At 52.6% G+C, this 21855-nt stretch overlaps 1 protein-coding gene across 2 annotated transcripts; it reads left to right on the top strand.

Moving 5' to 3' along the window:
• Window positions 1–3632: 3632 nt before the first annotated feature.
• On the top strand, window positions 3633–19876 carry Fads3 (fatty acid desaturase 3). 2 transcript variants are annotated; one of them, XM_052761017.1, is made up of 12 exons: window positions 3633–4062; window positions 13573–13689; window positions 14193–14390; window positions 15361–15462; window positions 15588–15710; window positions 15965–16025; window positions 16451–16527; window positions 16958–17055; window positions 17445–17541; window positions 17686–17765; window positions 17923–18048; window positions 19518–19876. In XM_052761017.1, exons 1-12 carry the CDS (start codon window positions 3838–3840, stop codon window positions 19567–19569), a joined length of 1356 nt encoding a protein of 451 aa, XP_052616977.1. In that variant the 5' UTR covers window positions 3633–3837; the 3' UTR covers window positions 19570–19876. The 2 variants fall into 2 exon arrangements, with proteins under 2 accessions (XP_052616977.1, XP_052616978.1); XM_052761018.1 differs by having other exon boundaries at window positions 3640–4062; window positions 13573–13683.
• Window positions 19877–21855: the final 1979 nt, after the last annotated feature.

The following is a 21855-nucleotide window of genomic DNA, read 5'->3' as shown; positions in this document are numbered from 1 at the left end:
AAAACACGTAATCTTAGCCATTTTTAAGTGTAGAATTATAGTTGTGTTAGGTATATTCACACTGCCATGAAACCAATCTATAAACCTTTTGCATCTTGCAAAATAAAAGCTATGATCATTAGACAATTCCCTGTTTCTCCTGTCCCCAGACTGTGGAGAGCAGCATTTCACCTTCTGCCTCTGTGAATATGACTCTTCTAGAGACTTGCTGTAAATGGAATTATAGCACATTCATCTTCTCTTGACTGGCTTGTTTCATTTAATGTAATGTCCTCAATATTCATCCATGTAAGATGACAGGATTGACTTCTTAAGGCTCAGTAGTGTTCTGTTGTATATGTAACGCCCTGCTGTGTCTGTCCATTCATTGGAGATAGACATGGGCTGCTGGTACCTGTTGTGTATGCAGATATCTCTTGGAGACCCTGCTTAGAATCTTTTTGAATAAATAATGAGAAGTAAGTCTGTTGGCTCATATGGTAGTTCTATTTTTTTAAGAGGACCCTCCATACTTTTCCATGGTGGCGGCACCATTTTAAAGTTCTAGCAACAATACCCCAGGGTTCCAACTTTTCTGCCTCCTGATCAAATTGATGTTATTGGTTTCGGCAGTAAGCATTCTAAGAGATGTGAGGTGTTTGCTCCCTGGGCTTTTATCTGCATCCCTAGCAGTGATGTGGGGTCTTCTCACTTTGCTGCACATTTCTGTGCAGGCTGTTCTTACCAAGGGGTGTTCTAAGGGTCTGTGCTCCACCAGTGGCCGATAGGCTTGTGGTTGCTGGCCTAAATGGTTCCAAAGAAGCCCTTACATAATTCTGTGATGTCCGTGGCCTCTGCTCCTCCTTTCTCAGAATAGTTGTACCCTGAACTGATAACCCAGCTCATGATGTGATCTGTAACTCAGGCCAACCCCTAGAGCTCTGACTCCAGTCCCTTTTGCCTGAGCTCTGGGACTGTGCTTTCTTGGTGGATCTGGAGCCTTTTCTTAAAGCCACTGCTTGCCTGTCCAGCTTGCTGAGCCTCCCTGGCCCTGCACAAACATCCCTTGGCTCCAGGACAGTAGCTGGTGGCTTTGTAGGGGGTGGCAATCTCAAGGCATCCAAAAAGAGGCCTGAGTGGAAGCTCCCAACAGTAGAGGATCCAGCTGGGACAGAGGCAAGAGTCTGCATTCAAGGCATTCAAGGGGGACTCTCCTCAAACCTCAAGTTTGTCCCCCTCAAAAAAAAATACTCCAGTTGGCTGGCTTCCCTCACCCTCCTACACCCACACACCCTGGCAGTGGCCCAGTGGCAGCTCAGGAATGTCGAGTGATGCCTCTCCCTTTCTAAGTGGTCTGAGAGGCCTCAGCTGCCCGGATTTGGGGATTTGGGGACAATGGAGCCTCAAGTTCCCCCAACCCCTGATTCCCTGCAAGTTGCAAGTTCTCCAGCATCAGAGATCCGAGAGACAGAGTGGCCTAGGGATGACCCCGAGGCCTGCAGAGAACTAGAGTGGGAAGCGGTTTGTGTGGGAGGAAGGGAGAGGTCACTCATAGTTTAGGCTTTATGGGAACACATAACTAGATACAGGTGGAAAGAGGCCCCATACCACCTATAGACTCCATGCTGGACTGAAGTGGCCAGAAAGGGTAGCATGGTTCAGATCTTGTTCTGTGTTATCTAACCTATCTGTCCAGCCTTCACTTTGCTGACTCTCCTGGTATGGCTAGGACATAGAGAGATTTAACTTACCCGACCCCTTACTGCCTCCCATACCCCAGGCCAGGCCAGGCCCCAGGGAAGGAGCCCTTGAATGGCTCTTGAACCAGGCACATCATACTACTGAGAGGTGCTGAGAATGGAGCAAGGGCTACGCCCCAGGAGCCACCAGGTTTGGATGCAAGAGGTATATTCCCTGGGAAGAGTAGGCTCTCTTCATCCGGTGCTCAGTGTGACCATGTGGGGGCAGCAGTACCCGCTGTCCTCTTTGGCCTGGGCTGCTGAATCCTCCAGGTGTGCAGAAATGGGGTTCCAGGATTCTGAAGAGCCCGGTAGAAAGGGATTAAACAACTCCTGTCCGTGGCAACATCATGGGTCTCTGGTTGTCCTGGCTAACCAAAGCAAGAGTTCCCTGAACTAGGGAGAACCAAGAGGCCCTGTTCTTCAGGCTCTGGTCTGCCTGTGGCACAAATATCATGTGTCTTCCGTCACCATGAGTTCTGCAGCCTAAGACATATCAGCAGTAGATTGGACATGTTCAGAAAATAATTCTGGAATGTGCCACACTCCTCTCTCTCCGTGTGAAGGCGGCAGCGTGTATGCATGCTGGCCCTGCTGCCACCTCTCCTGGGTTCCCAGGTCCTGACTGCCTCAGCAGCATTCTTTTTGCTAGCCTCTGCTTCTCTTCCTGTCCTGTGCATTTCCGCTTGTAATGGTCACATCTGGACTGGATGCTTTCAGCCTTTTTATTCTTGTCATTGTTCCCTAAACAATGCAGTGAACAATTATAGAACATTTACTTCACAGTAGGTATTGCAAGGAATTCAGAGATGATGTGAAGTGCATGGTAGGATGTGTGAAGGTTACATGCAAATACTGTCTTATGTAGGCAAGGAGCACAGGTTGATTTTGGTATCCACAGGGTGCCTTAAAGGCTAGGTCTCCTACAAATTCTTACGTAGGCCAAGAGGAAGTGTTAGCATACTGGAGAAATACACTTAACGGCTCTGAAAACATTCTTTCTCCAGCCATCAGGCCTGCCTCACCTTTCTGCCCTGAGTCATGCTAGGGTGGGGTGAGGGAGTCTGTTTTAACTAGCCCTCCGGGAAGTTCTGATAGAACTTCAAGTTTGCCAATTGTGGTTCCGGTTGGCGTGAGTGCTTAGCTTTAAGCAATTGGTGTCGATCTCAAAGGAACATCGTACAATTTGGGAATGTAGCTACACTCTCAAGAGGATTTCAATTTAGTAAGTCAAAAATGCGACTGAAGGGTGGGGGAGTGGGAGGTGGTAACAAGCAAGCCACCCATTGCAGACTGGTCCATTCTTTCCTCTCGTGAATGGCAGAGCGGCAGGCCCAGTGCTAGCCTTCCTGCCCAGTGATCACTCTGGACATCCCCAACCCTGTTTGCAGCCAAAGGGGAGAAGAGGTTATCCGCCCCAGCAGATGGCTCTAGATGGCCGCCTCCTGTAGACGTTGAGGGTTTGTTGGGGGGTGAGGTCCATTGTTTGAAGGCTGTTGACAGTCGCTCGGAGGTAGTGTCTTCACCTCTAGCCACCCGGGATGCATGGCTAAAGCCCCATGACGTCCCTAACCACACTTCCCAGCCTCTTCGGGCTCAGACCTGGGCTCCTCTTGGGCTCCTGAGGGTGCGCCCGGGCGCAGCGGCCTGCGGGACTCCCGTGCGCTCCGGGTCCCGGTTCCCCTCACCCCCTTTCTCGGTCAAGCTTCGAGTCCGAGGAACTGGGGGCGGGACACTGCCCCGGGGGCTGGGCCGGGCGTGGTGGCCCCCGAGGCCCTCGCGGGTGGGGCGAGCCCCTTCGCGACACCGCCCTCCCCGGGCAGCCAATGGAGGTGGAGGTGCCGCGTTGGGATTGGAGCCGGCGCGGGACTGGCCAGCGCGGGGGCCGGGACGAGGGGCGGGCGAGGCGAGCGCTGTCAGCGCGGTTATAAGGGAGGGAAAAGTTCCCTGCGCGGAGAGCCGGGCAGGCGCACGCTCGTACGGCGGCCGCAGCGGCAGGGCGGGGCCGGCAGGGCGGGCGGCGGCGGAGGAAGACCCCCGATCGCGACCTCGCCTTCCACGGTGTCTCTCTCAGACCTCGGTCACGTTCCGGGGTCCGGAGGACTTGTGCACAGCGGCCATGGGTGGCGTCGGGGAGCCCGGCGGGGGACCAGGGCCGCGGGAGGGGCCCGCACCGCTGGGGGCGCCCCTGCCCATCTTCCGCTGGGAGCAGATCCGCCAGCACGACCTACCAGGCGACAAGTGGCTGGTCATCGAGCGCCGTGTCTACGACATCAGCCGCTGGGCACAGCGGCACCCAGGGGGCAGCCGCCTCATCGGCCACCACGGCGCCGAGGACGCCACGGTAAGCTAGCCCACAGGCAGCGGGGTGGAGCCTGGCGCTAACGGTGGGGAGGGAGACGTGGGTCACAGGCTCCTAGTCTCATTCCACCTGCAGACCTTAGCATCCTTTCTTCTCTTTCTGACCTTTGACCCCCACGCCGTGGCTCCAGAGTTGAGATGGAGCCAAGGCTAAGGAGGTCCCTTTCTTGCATGGAGGACTTGCTGTTGGGTCCGTCTGTGCAATAGGTCTCTCTCAGAGAGGAATGGACCCACTGAGGTGGGTGTGCCGTGAGGGGTAGATCCCACCCTAGGTAAGGACCCTCACTGTTGTACTGAGGGTCTCATCTCTGCTGTGAGTCTCTCAGACTAGTACCTGGTGCTTCCAAGTGCAAGGGGCAGGGCTGGGTCCCTAGCGACAGGGATATGCCATCAGAGACTGGGGGCTGGGCAGCAGAGCTTGGGCAGGGCCTGGAGGTCTGTGGCTTATCCAGCACTTGTGTAGACTGTTCTGAGGGCCAGTGACTCACCTCTGCTGGGCTGGCAGCTGCACGTGGGAAGACTTTGCCAGGCTGGGTGGGCCTCCACGGGAAGCACAGTCACCCCAGGCACAGGCTGGCCCCTGGGGACGCTGGCTTCCCATTCTCAGTCCACGTCTAGACAAGGAGGGATGTGGCTGGCCTGAAGGACTATCTGGCTGGAGCCCAGGGGTGAAGCAATTTCCCAGACCCTTTCTCCCTCAGTCACCCTATGTGAACAAAGGTTGAGGCCATGACGCTCTGCCTTCCATTGTCCAGAACTGTAGGTTAGTCACAATGGGTACCTGGAAGATCTTCAAGATTGGAGGGGATGAATTCTTAATGGAAGAACTTGGTGGCAGCAGGGGATTCTGCCCTGTCCCAGAACTGTCACTGTCCCTCTCCTCCCCCATTCACTCCAAGCAACCGAGAAGCATAAGAATGAGAAGGTTCCTGAAAATCATCAACCTTGGGTCATTGTGTGTGTGTGTGTGTGTGTGTGTGTGTGTGTGTGTGTGTGTGTGTGTGTACTTGCCTTTCTACCAGGGCATGGTGGGCATGAGGTGCCATGGCCCCTCCCACAGAGCCCTGGCAACCCTGTGAGAATCATGTTATAGCCTAGCACAGGATGCTGGGCAGGAGCGGAGGACAGCAGAGAGCATGGACTGATTGCTTTTTCCTGCTCAGGGCCAGGCCTGCACAGGGCGCCCTCCTACACAGGGTTCCTAACTTTATATTTAACTCAGTACCCTGAGACCTCCATCAAATGGTTTTGCTACAGCCACCATTTTGATTCATAGCCAGTAAGGTCTGTTAGGAAAACATCTCTCTGCATTTTGTGGCAGGGTTCTGGCTCTGCCATCGAAGGCCCTGAGAGGTAATTCCTCTGCACTTCAGTTTCCTCATTGGTCAAGTGGGGAGAACTGGACCATATGGCAAGGGCAGGAACATACCTTTTCAACCACAGGTGTATGTTCAGTAACTGCTCTTCCATATATATATATATATATATATATATATATATATATATATATATATATATATATATATATATATATATATAAAGCTGGAGAGTGCAGTGGGACCATCCCAGCATTCCCAAGCCTTTGCTAGGCAACCTAGTCTCTCTCTGGCCCTGTCTGTAATAGAGATTGCTATAGACCCCAGACATTGGGGTGGAGTTGCCAAAAATACCTGGTATGTTCAAGTCAAAGGCTTGAGAGGGGCCTGGGCTCAGCAGACCCTAGTCTTCGTCTCTGATGGACCCACAGGGCATACCAGGGGTTGGACTGGTCCAGTGCCGTGTGAGCAAATCTAGATGCCAGTTGTCCCATCCCAGACCCTGAAACTCAGGTTGGGAGTGGGAGGCCGCTGCCCACTTGCATCAGCCCAGCCGCCCATCAGCTGTTCTCATGTCCAGGCAACAGAAGCCTTCCTGCCAGGAAATTCCCAGAGTTCTTGTGCCGTGAAGTCAGCTTGTGACCATCCTGGGATACAGAGCCTGGTGCCCTGGGGAGAGCACTCTGGGCCCTGGGCCAGGTTTGCCTAAGAGTCATAGTCACCCTGAGACAAAAAGAGCCAGCCAGAGAGTACAGCCCCTGCTGGTCATAAATATGTGAGGGTCACATGCCAAGCACCTACTATGTTCTAGACTCTAATTCAGTGCTTGTTATTGATACTGTTTCCTAATCCTCAGGCTACCCCCACTAAGGCAGGCATTGCTTCTGCTGTCCTACTTTACAGGTGAGGAAACAGATGCAGAGAAACAAAGTGACTTGAAACAGTGGCAGGTGTGGGATTTGAATGCACAGCCATGCTCTCCCCCCCCTTGGTTTCTCCATGATGGAGTTCCCTAAATCTACCCATGAGTACCTCCTATGCCCGCCCCCCAATCTCTGCAGATGCAGCTGTGAACAAAACATTTGCAGGGAAGAAGTGTCCAGCAGTTGGATCAGCTAGAGCAAAGACTTAGAGGTGGGACCATACCACCCATCCCTAAGGAACACAACATGGCTACAAAAGAGAGCAGTCATGGGGAAGGGGAGTCAAAAGGCAGACATGCCAGGCTCACTGGATATTTTTGTCCTTAGGACGACTTTGGTTTATTCTAAAGAAGGAGGAGATCCAGGGAGGGGCAGAGCATGGAAACCAAAGGGGTCTGCTCTGTGTTTAAAAGGATCTCCGAAGGGTGGGATGAAGCTTAGCTGGCAGACTGTTTGCCTAGTATTCGTGATGCCTTAGGGTCCATCCCTAGCACTGCATAAACTTGGTCGTGGTGACCTCCACCTGTAACCCCAGCACTCATGAGACAGAGACAAAGGACTTGGAGTTCAAAGTCACTCCCAGGTATGAGGCAAGTTTGAGCCCAATCTGGAATATAGGAAACCTTGTCTCCAAATAAAAGGATCCTTGTGGTTAGAGAAATGCTCAGTGGTGAAGAGTGCATGCTACTCTTGCAGAGGACCTGAGTTCCATTCCCAGCACCCACATTGGGTGGCTCACAACCCCTTGTAACTCCAGCTGGAGGAGAGCCAACATCTCTGGCCTCTGTGTGCACTGTCGTTCATGTATACATACTCCCCCCCAAACACACACACACATGCACATAATTAAAAATAAAACAAAATAAAATCATCTTCTAGAAGGGCAAAGGCTTGGGTGTCAAGGTAAGCAAAATGGAGACCTGCTCTCTCTTTGGGGATGGCATTCAGAACAAGTGACTGTGTAACTGGGCTCCCAAGTGTGAATGTGGCAGGTCAGAGATATGTGGATACTAGTAGGGGCCATTGGAATTAGCTCTGTAAGATGAGGATATGGTCAGCAGTAGAGTGCTGGATGAGCATGCCCAAGGACGTAAGTTCAATCCCCAGCAGTGAAAGTTTAAAAAAAAAAAAAAACGAGGCAAAGCAAATAGAGTCCAGCATTGTGGTGCAGGCCTGTAATCCCAGCTCTTGGGAGGTGGAAGCAGGACTGTGAGGAGTCAAGTATCATCCTCAGTCACACATTGAGTTCGAAGCCATCCTGGACTACATTAGATCCTGTTTTGATAAAACAGAACCAAAAAAAAAAAAAAGTGCCCAAGTTATCTCTGTCTTATTTTTAGAGAAGGAGCTGACCTGTCCTCACACTGTGACTCTATTTCCCCTTCAATGTGGCAGGGATACGATTGCTTTCAGTTTGGATTCACTGTGAGAATGGTGCTGGGCACCTGAGTGACTGGTTACCGTGGGCAATGAAACCCTGAACTCAACTGGTGTGGTTATGGGAAGGCGAGGAGTTTCCCAGCAGTCCCCGGTGCCCATTAGGCTGAAGCACTGTCAGCCCTAGAAGAATTCAAAGTCTAGCAGACCTGAGCCATCTGGCATCCACCTTCTTCTGGCCCCTTGGGAATAACAAGCCAAAAGTAGGGGTCACTGGTGCCACCATCAGAGGCTGTGTCATAGTAGTTTCAGCCAACAGTTATTGACTGGGCTCTCTTCTGAGAATTTTAGATGTAGTAATTTACTGACTTCTAACAACCTTGTGAGGTTAGGTCCTGTCTGTTGCATAGATAAAGAGACTTGAGCAGAAGATGAGCGATGTCATGGTACCCCAAAATGACAAGGCCTTCATCCCTGGGTTTGGGAAGGAGAGTCTGTGTCTGGATGGGAGCTGAGAGGGAATAGAATTATGACCAGGAAGCTCTGAGGCCTAGTGGTTCCCACCAGCCACACTGGCTGCTTTGAAAGTCTGCTTCAGCAAGTAGTCATTTTTTTTTTTTTTTTTTTTTTTTCCGAGACAGGGTTTCTCTGTGTAGCTTTGCGCCTTTCCTGGGACTCGCTTTGGAGACCAGGCTGGCCTCGAACTCACAGAGATCCGCCTGGCTCTGCCTCCCGAGTGCTGGGATTAAAGGCGTGCGCCACCACCGCCCGGCTGCAAGTAGTCATTTTGTGGGGCCTGAGTGGGCATTTGTTTGTTTTGTATTGAGACAGGATTTCATTATGTATCCCTGGCTGGCCTAGAACTCATTATATACCCCAAGCTGGCCTCAAACTCACAAAGATCAATCACCATCTCCCTCCTGAGTACTGAGATTACAGGTGCAAGCTGCCACACCTGACTCTGGGGGGCTTTACAGGTGTGTTCTTCTGCAGGCCGAAGTGCCCACCCCCTACCCCCCTCACACACCGTGGGGAGGAGTCAGGATTGTGTGACTGGCAGGAATGCAGTGTGCAGAGGTGGGAATGATGGTGACCTCAGAATATCAGGCAGCCTTCCCCCTTCCTTCCTGAGAGGGAAGGCTTCCCTTGGCTGCCTTCGGGTTTCTGATAAAAAAGCCAGGCTCCAGTGGTAAAGCCAGAGTTCAGTGGTAAAGAGAGGACCACGTGCCAGAAGCCTGGGTCATTTTCAGGTATTTGCTGAGACAGCAACATCTCTGAGGCCAAGGGTCCTGGCTAGCAGAGGATCAGCTGTGTGTTCTCACCCTTTTCCAGAATACCAGGGATGCTGAGGGGCCTGGGGGCAGCTTCCCTTGAGCTGGGCTTTGCTGCACAGGCTAGAGCCGTATGTACTGGTTACAGAGCTGTGCCCTTGCCTCAGTCTCTCCATCCACAAGGGAGGGTTACTGATAATGTTTTCTCGCCTCTTGAAAGCAGTGTTGGGGAGAGGGTGGCACAGAGCAGTTAAGTGCAGAGCCTTAGTCCCTCTGTCTGCCCTCCATCTGGAAGGCAAGAGACGCAGGGGTGTGTCCTTGGAGACCCTATGCCCACCTCTGGCAAAGGTGTAAATCCAGAGCTCCAACAGCCCTCCCTGTCCCGTCCCATCCCGTCCATTCCCTCCCCCCTATGCTGATGTGGAACATTCTCCATTCTTCGGCCAGAGACCAGAACTTCTTCCCCACCTCTTGTGCTTGGAGTAGAAGGAGGCTGTCGCCCCCAGCCCCCACCCTTCCTGTTCCTTAGCCTGAGACTCAACTAGGTCTTGACAAAACACATCACATTTTCACTGCCCCACTCACCCCTGCAGCCCATGGCTCTCAGCAGCATGTGTACAGCAGGACCCTGGGGCACAGAAGAACGCTGGGCAACGGGGCTCCTGTTGTCCACTAGGCCCTTCTAAGTGCTTGACCTACCAGGTCAGTCCTTTGCGCAGCCTGTGAGGTGTGCGTTAATGTTTCCCATCTTATCGAGAAGAGGGAAGAGGCGGCAAGCCTGTCTGGGGCTCCTACATGGAATCACAGGTTCCATCTCTGCAGGAAGGCTGCCTCCAGACTGTACCCCATCTCCCCAGCACCCAGTCAGCTGCTACGCGGAGCTCATAGTGAGGCTGGGGTCAGAGCAGGGGCCCTGATTGTCTGGACTCTGAGGTTTCCACATTCTGAGGGTGTGTGGACGTTATAGAGAACAGACTCAAGTGCAAACCCCAGCTCTGCCACTACACGTTCTTCCCCTGGGACAGGTGTCTCGAGGATAAAACGGTTCACAACCCTGCCCTGGGAGGTGGGGAGGGCTGCCTCTTCCTACTTACCATCTGCACTTAAAAACTTGCCCCAAACCGGGTATATCTGTAAACAGAGCCTGCAGGGGTCACTGGGAACTTAGGTTTGCTATGCTTTTTTGTTTGTTTTTATTTTTTTTCAGATTAAAACAAATTATGTATATGAGTGTTTTTCCTGCATGTACATATGTGCATCACATGTGTGCCTGGTGCTCACAGAGATCAGAAGGTGTCAGATTCCCTGGAACTAAGGTTACTGATGCTTGGGAGCCACCATGTAGGTGCTAGAAACTGAACCTGGGTCCTCTGCAAAACCAGCCAGTGTTCCTAACCACTGAGCAACCTCTCTAGCCCCCATGGCATACCTTTTGATTCCATATGACCTAAGCGAGAGTTCCAGGAAGTCCCTTGCTGGTACTCAGAGTCCAGGGACCCACCTTGTGAGTGTCCTCTGAAAATGCACAGGCCCCATGGTGCTCACTCACTCCTAAGGCTCCAGCCTTCTGTCCAAGGGCCTAGGGCTACCTGCCTGTCAGCTTCCTGCCAACTGGAGCCTTGACCTACCCACTGTGGAAATTTCTGACCTGGTACCAAGGAGACTCACACCTTCCCTATCACTTTAGTGAGCTGACTGGAAGACCCTTGGGTGAGCCTGGTTCTGCTCATCTCCCTACAGTGCACACCTGTACAGGGCTGTGTGTGTCTGGTGTTCATGTCGACTATGGCCCTAGGCACATTTCTAAGAGTCTGAATCTTGCTTGTTGAAATGGTGGGTGGCTGTGTGTGTGTGTGGGGGGGAGGCGGAGAGGAGAGAGAGAGAGAGAGTATCAGTCTGTCTGTCTTTCCATGCCCCAGGCTCTGTGCTCAGGTAAAGAGGTTTGAAATCACCATCAGCTTTAGGGAGTTCTGGCGCTTACTGCAGCATGGATGAACCTTGAGGGTATTATGTTATGTGAAATAGGTTAATCACAAAGGGACAAATGCTGTAGGACTCCATTTAAGTGAGGCTCCTGGAATAGGGCTCGAGCCATAGGAACAGAGTAGAATAGTGGAGTCGGGGCTGTGGAAGGGGAATGAGTTGAATGGGTGTAGCCTTTCATCTGGGGAAGAGGAGAGATTCTGGAGATGGATGGTCACACATCAGTATGAAGGTTCTCGGTACCGCTGGATATTTTATAGATAATAATAATATAAGGCTGGGGGTGTAGCTCAGTTGGTAGCATGTTGCCTAGCACCCACAGAATCCTTGGGTTCATCCCCAGTAATGTGCAAACCAGAAGCTTCCTGGGGACCCCATTCCCCTGCGTCCCTGCCCCTTCCTCATCATCCAGCCTGGGGGGTTTTAGAAGCCACACCCTCCTAGCTCCCCAGTCCCTAGCTGTCAGTGACCCCTAGGGTAGACTCCAGGTGTGGTCTCTAAATGGAGTCTCCTTCCTCCAAGGACTCTTCAGAAATGTCCTGCCAGGAAGTGTAGGGACTACAGTCATTTTCAGCTTCATTGTAAAAATGTAAATTTATTTTATTTTTATTACTTATTTTATCTTTATGTGTGTGTGCGGGCGCTGTATGCACATGGGTTTGAGCGCCCACATGCATGTGGAGGCCAGAGGAGGGCATCCTGCTCTATCACTCCCTACTCCATCCATCTCCCCCCGCCCCCCCCCACCGCTCCCCACCACCGCCCTGAGACAGACTCTCTCACTGAACCTGGAGCCACACTGGCATCCAGCAAGGTCCAGCAATCCTCCCGTCTCTGCCCTCCCCCACTTCCCACCACAGTGCTGGGGTTACACACTCACAGAAATATGCCCAGATTTCTCTGTGGGTGATCGGGATTTGAACTCAGGTCATCATGCTTTTATGGCAAGTGCTCTTCCCACTGAGCCATCTTCCCAGCTTTTTATTTTCGATAAACACTTAATAAGGCCCCTGTTCCTGGGGCCAGAGGGCTATTTCAACACCTGTGTACAATGTACAATGAGTAGGGCAATTAGCTTGGTGATACAGTGGGGTGACTGTAGTTAACAATGTCATTTCTGTTTCAACCTACACAAGCTGGTAGATTCGTGGACAGCAGGAGGCCCCTGTTCTTTGTCGGACTTTCTGCAAAGGTGTTTCCTTTCAGCGTCTTGGAAGGGCCTCCATCCCCTTTCCCAGGGCCATGGGGACAATGGCATCTAGTCACCCTCTCTGCTTCTGAAATTGCAACAGTAAAAATCACTTGGCCACCTGCGACCAATAAATGGGCTAGATGCGATATCAAAGCAAACAGTGGATGGGTCGAGTAAACACAAGAGCAGGGCCGAGGCGGGAAGGGTGCGGGAACCCAGGCGTCGTCCTCCTGATCATCTGTCTTACCTCCCACTTTTGTCTTTTTTCTGTGTCGTTTCTCACCCCCTGCCCCAGTTATTAAAGAGAGACACAGGAGTGTCAGGCTTTTCTGTCCTTAAAATTATACTATCGACTGGGAATGTAGCTCAGTTGGTAGAGTGCTTGCCTATCATGCAAAGAGCCCCTGGGTTCAATTCTCAGCACTCGTGTGAACTGGGTAGGCATGGGGTGCCTGCTTGTTGTTCCACCATTAGGGAGGTTGAGGCAAGAGGATCAGTCCAAGGTCATTCTCTCTTGGGCTGTTTAGCAACTTTGAGGCCAGCCAGGGCTACGTGAGACCATGTCTCCAAAAAGAAAATAATAGTCAAATAAGTCTAACTGCTCAAATATCTTCCTTGCATGTGGCCAAGAACTCAATGTGTATGGCCCACCATGGACTTGCCCAAGTGACCCAGGGGTCTTCAATGACATGTCTCCCCCCCACACACACATTTTACCCATATTGTATTGGTAAGAATTGGATAAATTTAACATTTGTGAGCCAAATCTCGTCTCATATGCAGTAGAAAATACTATGGTACACAGAAAGCTTTTTGGAAGGGCTAAGCCTTTTCATGGATGGACTCAGTCTGTCTGGAATTCTTTCAGGCATGTTGTGAGGAGAACCTTGTGCTGGATGAAGCAGATGGGGCGTGGCAAGTGAGGGCTGTAGAACAGGGCACCTGGGGCCTGGGAAGAGCAGGGTGGGCTTGATAGGTACGGTTGACCCTCCTGGTCTTTTGTCTATGACTGCCCAACATCTAGCTGACTTGGTCTTTTGTCTATGACTGCCCAACATCTAGCTGACTTTCTGTCTGTCTCTCTGTCCATCAACAGTCCTCCCTATTTGTTAGTTTTAAAAATTAGATTTATTCCATTTTTGTATGTGTGAGTGTTGACCCTGCCTATATTTACATGTACCACATGCATGCTTAGTGTCACGGAGAAAAGAGGAGGACATTGGATCCCCTGAAACTGGAATTACAGATGGTTGTAAGCCAGTACATGGATGCTGGGAATCTAACCCAGGTCCTCTGCAAGAGCAACAAGTACTCTTAACCACTGTACCACCCCTCCAGCACCGCAACAGCCTTCTCACTCTGTTTCTGTGGTCCTTCCCGGGTATTATATGAGCTGTCTGTCTATTCGCTTGACTGTCTGTTCTCCTTCAGGATGCCTTCCATGCCTTCCACCAGGATCTCCGTTATGTGCGCAAGTTCCTGAAGCCCCTGCTGATTGGAGAGCTAGCCCCAGAGGAGCCCAGCCAGGATGGCGCTCAGAATGTGAGGGTACAGCTGGAGGCCTTGACATTGCCTGTTGCCAGTAGCAGCTTGTTCTGTATTACTCCTGGGGGATGCAGGGTGGGGGCTGGGGCTGTGTCCCCTTTGGGGCCACAGTCAAAGGCAAAAGTCATAGCAATGTCCTGTAGAAGTAAGGATTCCAGATCTGATTTAGCTAGGAACTTGCTGCGGGCGTCTGGCTGTGAGGCCTCTTTCGGGCCCAGACCCAGTGGCCACCCCAACCCACTCCCCTGCAAGTTCTACAAGTTTTTGAGTCCTAAAGGGGTCAGGAAGATGTTTTTGAGTCCTAAAGGGGTCAGGAAGAAACTTAGCCACTCGCTAGTTCCCCAGCTCACACCCTGGCTAGTGTTCTTGTTCCGTCTCTATTCACCATCTTTGCTGACACCTGGACCCAGCAATGGGAAGTGGGATGGCTTGAGATGCAATGGGAAGTTTCTGGGGAATCTGGCTGTCCCTGCTTCCTTATCTGCTGGACCGCTCTCCTACCACAGGCCCAGCTGATCGAGGACTTCCGAGCCTTGCGTCAGGCAGCCGAGGACATGAAGCTGTTCGAAGCCGACCGCACATTTTTTGCACTCCTGCTGGGCCACATCCTGGCTATGGAGTTGCTGGCCTGGCTTATCATCTACCTCCTGGGCCCTGGCTGGGTGCCCAGCATCCTTGCTGCCCTAATCCTGGCCATCTCTCAGGTAACCCCAAGACTACATAGCAGATATGGAGTCCAGCACATGTAAACTCAGGACGCTTTTTTATGTATGAAAGAAAGGATGGATGGATGGGTGGATGGATGGGTAAGTGAAGTGCTAGAGGCTCTTAAGATGTGCCAGATTCAGAATGTCACAGTCCTATGCATGGCAAGACTTGTGTAGGTGAAGAAAAGGAGGATCCTTTTCTGCCTAACATGAAGGTCTTGGCTAACACTCCAGTGACAAGAAGCCAGACTAGCAGGGAAAAGCCGAGACAAATTTATCTGGTTGTAGTCTTATGTGACCAAGGAGCCTTCAGGTTAAAGAGCAAAGACCAGGGTGAACTCTCCATTTTTTTTTTTTTTTAACATGTAGGTTCTATGAAGCAGGAACAGCCTGTAGGAATGGGATCAGACAGAAAAGGTCTGTGTAATGGAAACAGAATGAGACAGGGAATAGAATGGGATCAGACACAAGAGGTCTGAGCCAGGGCAAACAGACTGGCTCAGAAACCCGGCAAGGCCTGTCTGCTCCGATTTTTCTTGGCCTCTTCCTGAAGCATTCTTTCCTCCCAGGTATGGGATGGAATGCTTTTCGAAACGGGGGTCTTACGAGTTCTTATTGGATGAGGTAGCCCTTCTGTAAGATCGGCACCAAGGCAAAAGGACATTAGAGTAGTGATTTCAGGCTTTGGAGAAGAGCGCCCTTGTGCCTATGGCTTGCCTCAGGTAGGGTAGAGAATTCTAGGTTCTACCATTTGCCTTGGGGGATGCAGGGAAGCAGGAGACCGGAAGCTATGAGAAGAACAGAAAGTTTGCTTCTGAAGCCTGACGTTTGCATGCACGCACACCATCAACCTCAGGTGCTTTGGTTCAGTGGAACATCAGCAGTGGGTGGACCCTAGCACCAGAAGGGCCCAGGTAGCCTCCTCTGTCACTACTGGATTCCTCCTCCACTCTTGACCTCTCCCCAGGCCCAGTGCTGGTGTCTGCAACATGATCTAGGCCATGCCTCCATCTTCGCTAAGTCCAGGTGGAACCATGTGGCCCAGCAGTTCGTGATGGGGCAGTTGAAAGTGAGTGTGGATCCGGGTGGGCATCCAGGCATAGAATTGGGGCTCTGTGCTGGGTCTGCTCAAGTGTGTGGGTACCAAGTCAGAGCACAGCCTGACTCTACCCCTGAAGTCCCTTCTCTCCACAGGGCTTCTCTGCCCATTGGTGGAATTTCCGCCACTTCCAGCACCATGCCAAGCCCAACATCTTCCACAAGGACCCAGATGTGACTGTGGCACCCGTCTTCCTCCTCGGGGAGTCATCTGTGGAGGTAGGTGGGTTGGGACATGGACACTCAGGACAGGACTACAGCTAAGGGGACCTGGCAGGGACTGCGCCCCCATGCTTGCCGCCTAGCTTAGCCTGCATTCTAGCTCTAGGTCCAGTCCTCCCTCCATCTCTTAGCCACCTGGGGATGAGTGGCCCAGTGGCTAGAATCTAGAGTTGCCTTTGACCTTGGCCTCAGCCAGCCCCCTGATCTGGGCCTGGAGAGCTGTTCTCCCCAGCCGACGCCTGTCTCCACAGTATGGCAAGAAGAAACGGAGATACCTGCCTTACAACCACCAGCATCTGTACTTCTTCCTGAGTGAGTACATGCTGGCCCTTTTGGGGGTGGGGGTGTGGCGGGGCCGACCCTCTGCTCTGGCTGTCCTCACTCTTTCCCATCCTCCCCAGAGTCCCTCTGCCCTCGAGTCAGGGTTGTCTGGAGCCCTAGAGTGCTCTGTAATTGCCTCTGCAAACAGGGACAGGGGAGACTCAAGGGCAGAGATGTGTAAGGCTGGCTCCTAACCTATACAAGGGACAAGGGAGGTGGGAGACAGGGACAAGAGCCAGCCGCCAAGAGACTGAGTACAATCTGGGCCCTGGGAGAACTGGGAGGTCATCTCAGTGGATAGGTCCACGTTTGTATCCAATGGGTGTTCCTGGAGGAAGAGCCTTTTCTCTCCTCTGCCCACTCCACCTGGGTACCCCACCCCTGTTACTGCATGCCCCTGCGCTCCCTTCTTGCAGTTGGCCCACCGCTGCTCACCTTGGTGAACTTTGAAGTTGAAAATCTGGCCTACATGCTGGTGTGCATGCAGTGGACGGTGAGTGGCACTGCTCGGGACCACAAGCATGTGGCCTTCTGGGAGAGGGCTTCAGGGGACAGCACTGTCCACCCCTGAGTGTGAATGGGCGTATGTGTGTGTGTGTGTGTGCAAGAAGAGAGTATGCACCCTTTGGGTCTCTTCTGTAAAGGGGCTCCCTCCTCGTGGGGAGAATCCCTGGACTGACTGCCAGGCACCTGTATCCCAGGCACGGGCTGGGTCGCCACCGTGGTCAGCCCTAACTGATGAGAAGGCAGGTTCCCTGTCCTTTTACTCAGCCATGAAGGCAGAAGCCCAGTGAGGGGCAGTGGCCTGACTGGAGCCCCGAAGCAAAGGAAAGAGAGAGTTGAATGAGCCCTGCCCTTCCTCCTGCCTCCCGATTCCCCCGATCCATGGAGGCCACTCAGCATCTCCTCTCTCGTCCTCGCAGGACTTGCTGTGGGCGGCCAGTTTCTATTCCCGCTTCTTCTTGTCCTATGCTCCGTTCTATGGCGCAACCGGGACACTGCTGCTCTTCGTTGCTGTCAGGTATGGCCAGATCCAGAGTGACAGGGAGCGGGGAGGTCTCACACAGGTGGCAGGGGACCCTGACCACAGCCAGCCAGCCTCGCCTGTTGTCCCTCTGCAGGATGGGGGCCAGTACCACCTCTTCAGGTGGCTGTTGGGATAATCAAACACTAGCAGGGTGGCCAGACCCTGGGGCTGGCGGGTCTGAGGAGAGCAGCTTGGCTTGGTGGGTGGCCCCTAGCCTCACTGGGGACACTGCTCTATAAGTTTCTCTAAATGTCAAGGCGGAAGCAACTAGACAACTCCGTCGTACAGATGGGGAAGTTGGGACCCAGGTCAGGGTTCAGCTGGATGTATGCCAGCCTCCACTCTGAGCTGGATACAGGGCAGTGCCAAAGCCTCCTTCACAGGGTCCTGGAGAGCCACTGGTTTGTGTGGATCACACAGATGAACCACATCCCCAAGGAGATTGGCCATGAGAAGCACCGGGACTGGGCCAGCTCTCAGGTAGGTCCTGGGGAGCCTGGTGGGAGGATATGCCAACTGGGGAGTCATGGACTGGGAGGGATCAGGCCTTGTTGAGGCTGCCAGGTGGTGGGGTCAAGGTTCTGAGTCAGCTCCCCTCACTTGTACCCCTCCTTCCCCTGGCAGCTGGCAGCCACCTGCAATGTGGAACCTTCTCTCTTCATTGACTGGTTCAGTGGGCACCTCAATTTCCAGATTGAGCACCAGTAAGTGTGGCCTGTAGGGCTTGCTGGGTTCAGGGTGAGGCCAAAACCAGGGCCCAGGACTCATCTCTGTGAGATCCCTGGAAGATGTGGCCTGGAAGGTGAGGAGTAGGCGGGCTCCCTCTGGCAGCTCCCTACTCAATCTGGCCTGCCCTCCCAGCCTCTTTCCCACGATGCCAAGGCACAACTACCGCAGGGTGGCCCCCCTGGTCAAGGCGTTCTGCACCAAGCACGGCCTACACTACGAGGTGAAACCCTTCCTCACCGCCCTGGTGGATATCATCGGGTAAGGCTGCACTGGGCCCCTCAGGTTGCATGTTAGTACATGTGTCTTTCCCAAGGCTCCATGCTCACTCCTGACATGGTCAGCATCTTCCTTGCACCTGGCCCTCAGAGACGGCCCTTCCTGAGAACTGGCTTTCTAGACCTTTCCTGATCAGCCAATGTTCTCCTTTCCCCCCAGAGTGGAGAACTCATGGAGCCCTACAAATATGGCAGCAAGTCATAGGCTGAAAGGTTTCTGCCTCCTGGGAGACAGAAGGGAAACAAAGCAAGCATTTGTAGGGCTGGGGAGATGGCTCAGTAGGTGCTTTCTGTATAAGGACAAAGACGAGGTCAGATCCCCGGCACTCGTGTAAAAAGCCAGGAATGATGACATGTGCTTGTAATCCAAGCACTGGGGAGGCGGGAGCGGGATCCCTGTAGGGTTTATTGGCCAGTGAGCTCCAGTTTCAGTGAGAGGCCCTGTCTCAGAAAATAAGATGGAAAAGCAATAAGAAGACGCTGAGCATCAACCTCACATGTGTTCATACCATAAACAAACACACACAGTGTTTGTGTGTGTGTGTGTGTGTGTGTGTGTGTGTGTGTGTGTGTGCGTGCGCATGCATTTGCTCACATGTGCGCAGTTAAAGAGTACATGACAAAACTTGAGAACCATTTTAATAGCTTAACAAGAATGAAAACCTAGGGTGGAGGCGGGAGAGAGGATGTGGAGGATCAGGCAAAGGGTGTAATACTGTTTATGGCATCGCAGGTGCAAAGTGTGGAGGAGCAGGAGGCACGTGGGTGCGTGTGAGCAGAGGCAAGAAGCCGGGAGACAGCTGGTCACTGGGGAAAGGGCACCTGGCTAAAGAGTGTTCCAGAAGAGGCCCTGCAGAGGCCCTCAGGCAGGAATGTGCCGATCTGTGGGTCTCTCCTCCACTGAGAGGAGAGACCACCTGACGTTCACATCTTGCAGAGATGCTCTAAGTGGGCATGCACTCTGAGCAAAAGTGGAAGCAGAAAGGGGAAGGCCAGGCTGTTGGTATCTGTTCAGGCGTGGAAGGGGGTGGGGGGAGGGCTCAGCCCTCAGAAGCAGCCTTGGAGGGGGGGAAATGGAAGTTGGATTCTAGACCTGCAGGCATCTCTACATTATTCTTTTCCTGTTCTTATTTGTGGGATCATGATGGGGCAGGTTCTGTGTCCCACGCCTTTGGGTGGCGGAGTCCAAAAGGGAGAGGTAGCAGGGAGAACCAGGTGAATGATGGCCAGGCCCACTGAGGCCCACAACTGGATCTGGCCATCTGCCACTCACCTCCCTGTTGCAGTCCAGATTCCACTCTGGTTAATGAGTACCTGGCCCCACACAGCCGCCTGTCTGTCCCAGGGGGGATGGGAACTCACAAGGATGTCTTTACTCAACACTCCTTATGGGGTGCAGGGGGATGCTAATACCTTCCAGTTGAGTCCCTGACCCCCATCCCCAACTCTCAGGTCCCTGAAGAAGTCTGGTGACATCTGGCTGGATGCATACCTCCATCAATGAAGACAGCACCCTCATGGGTGGCGAAGGGGGTAAGGGTACAGACTCCAGCAGTCACCAAGCTACTGGGCAAGATCGACAGCCCTCCTCACCCCCTGCTGGGGCAGCCTGTCTGCCTGCCTGGTCCTGCTGGCTTTCCTCAGTCCTCAGCATTTTCTGTTCAAGAGCCTTATGGCCGTGGCACATGTCCAACAGGACCGGGGTGGAGGGACACACTTAAAGCTACATGGTGAACATAGCATGTTTTCCTAGAGCAAGAACTGAAGGAAAGCTTGTTATTTTTATATAAAAAGCAACCCAGACACATGGAGCCAAGTGTTGAATTTTCATGGATTTTGGAGCCAGATCTGCTTCAGACTTTCCAGAGGGGGCGTCAGAGTGTTGCGATGGGACAGAATGTAAGGAGTTCCCCCTCCACCCTGGGTGCTCTGGGTCGTGGAGGCAACAGCTGCTGCAGCTCGGCTCCACCTCAGGGCTTGGTTCCTTCCTGTTCTCAGCAGCACCCTGGGGTGAGTTATATACTCAAGGACCTGGGGTTGAGGGTCACATCTGCAGGTGACTCTGAGTTGTGGGATGGGAAAGCCCCTGCATTGGCACTGGCCTCCTCTAATCCTCCACGCAGGAGGGTCCAGTAGTGGAGATCTCTGCCAGACTTGGCATGGTACAACGGTTGCAGAGCTGAATAGGCAGGAACTCAGGTGTGGCCATTCTGTCCCTAAGTCCTTAGAATCTGAGGACTGTTTCTTGAGCAGGGACTAGCTTCCCACTTGGCGTCGGGATCCCTGTCTGGATAATGGGTGCAGTTGACTGTACCTATCAACTTTTGGACATCTCTAGGGGGAGATTTTACTTAATCTTGGTTCTCTACCTGCAAAGTGCTAAGGGTGTTCCCTTCTACTTATACTAAGCACCCCAGTTTGGGAGGGCATACTTCCCCTAGTGCTAAAAAATCAAACTCAGTACTTTAGACATCCTAGACAAGTACTCTACTACTGACCTAGAGCCAAGCTTGGTGAGAAGAAAAGAGAGGGCATGGTGGACCCTTTTGCCCCCAGCACAGACATTCCATGGCTCCAAGCTGGGCTGCAGATCTTCTTTAAAGAAGTTTCAGCAGCTCTAGGCAGCAGCAAGCACAGTGAAAATACGGAGCTGGGGTCTCCTGAGGGAGCTGAGGCCTCCCCACCAGTTGTGGGGACTGCCTCCCACTTTTGTCCAGCACCCCCACTGCTCCAGACTGTGCTGTCTTTGAGAGGGAAGGCCACAAACATTGTAGTTCTGGTCACACATTTCCCTGGTCCTGCTCTGTGGAACCTGACTGTTCCAAAGCCCCTTGATGTTCACAGAAACCATGAGTTGTGCCTAGTTTCCTGGGCTCTGCCCCTCCGGGATGTCCTCCTAACCCACAGAATTCCTTCCCTGCCCAGCTCAGCTCACTGTCAGGGACTAGAGGGTTCCCAGAGCCTGGCCTGCTTTCAGAGTGCATGACAGAGACTGGATGCGTAGCATCCTTCTTTTCTCACCCTGGGCCAGGAGAGCACCTGATGGTCTTCCTCCATTCCCATTACCTTCCAGACCTGCAGTAGGCAATGTAAGGCTCCCTGTGACCTCATTGCCCAGGGAAGTGCCAGCAGGAGTCTCCTGGAGAAAGCTAGGGAAACAGGTGGGCGGCACCATCATCTGCTCGGTACTCACTTTGATCCATTCCATTTAGCTTCCACCTCCCTTTCCCTGGGATTAGGTGGATGGGGCTTGTGGAGGGCTAAGTCATGTGTCTGTGAGGACCTGAGGCTGCCTGACCTCAGGGAAGGAATTCAAGCTCTCAAAGCCAAAGGATCACTTCCAAAGTGGTGACACAAAAATGATGTCCCAGGAAGGCTCTTAGCAAAAGGCTGGGCTCAGAAGTGTATTTATAAACCTTGTGCACATGATCCCATGCCCTTGGGCTAACTACTTTGTGCCTTGAAACAAGCCCTTTGCTTTCTCTGGACTTCATTTTCCTCCTCAGGTAATATCCCCTGAAAGATGCTTCAAAGCCCTGTACATACACCTGTAATCCAGGCTACTTAGGCTGAGGCAGGAGGATCACAAGTTCAAAGGCAGCGAAGGCAACTTAATGAAATCCTGTCTCAAGATGATAATAATAACTATTTTAAAGGGTCTGGGGATGTAACTCAGCAGTAAGATTGATAGTCTAGCATGTTTAGGCCCGTCCAAGCCCTAACGCTAAAAAAGAAACTACTTCCTGCCTCAAAAGCAAACTTCTTATGCCCAGAGTTTGTCACACTGTCT

This window comes from Peromyscus californicus, unplaced genomic scaffold (genome assembly GCF_007827085.1).
Source record: "Peromyscus californicus insignis strain IS unplaced genomic scaffold, ASM782708v3 Scaffold_4__1_contigs__length_199733344, whole genome shotgun sequence".
Lineage (NCBI taxonomy): Eukaryota > Metazoa > Chordata > Mammalia > Rodentia > Cricetidae > Peromyscus > Peromyscus californicus.
The sequence above is the reverse complement of the archived record's forward strand: the minus strand, read 5'-3'. Positions and strand labels throughout refer to the sequence as shown.

Coding starts and splice junctions, on each gene's coding strand:
- Fads3 (XM_052761017.1), top strand. CDS start 3,838: ATGGGTGGCGTCGGGGAGCCCGGCGGGGGACCAGGGCCGCGGGAGGGG. Junction 14,391..15,360: donor TAATCCTGGCCATCTCTCAG/GTAACCCCAAGA, acceptor ACCTCTCCCCAG/GCCCAGTGCTGGTGTCTGCA. Junction 17,056..17,444: donor CTGCTCTTCGTTGCTGTCAG/GTATGGCCAGAT, acceptor CCTCCTTCACAG/GGTCCTGGAGAGCCACTGGT.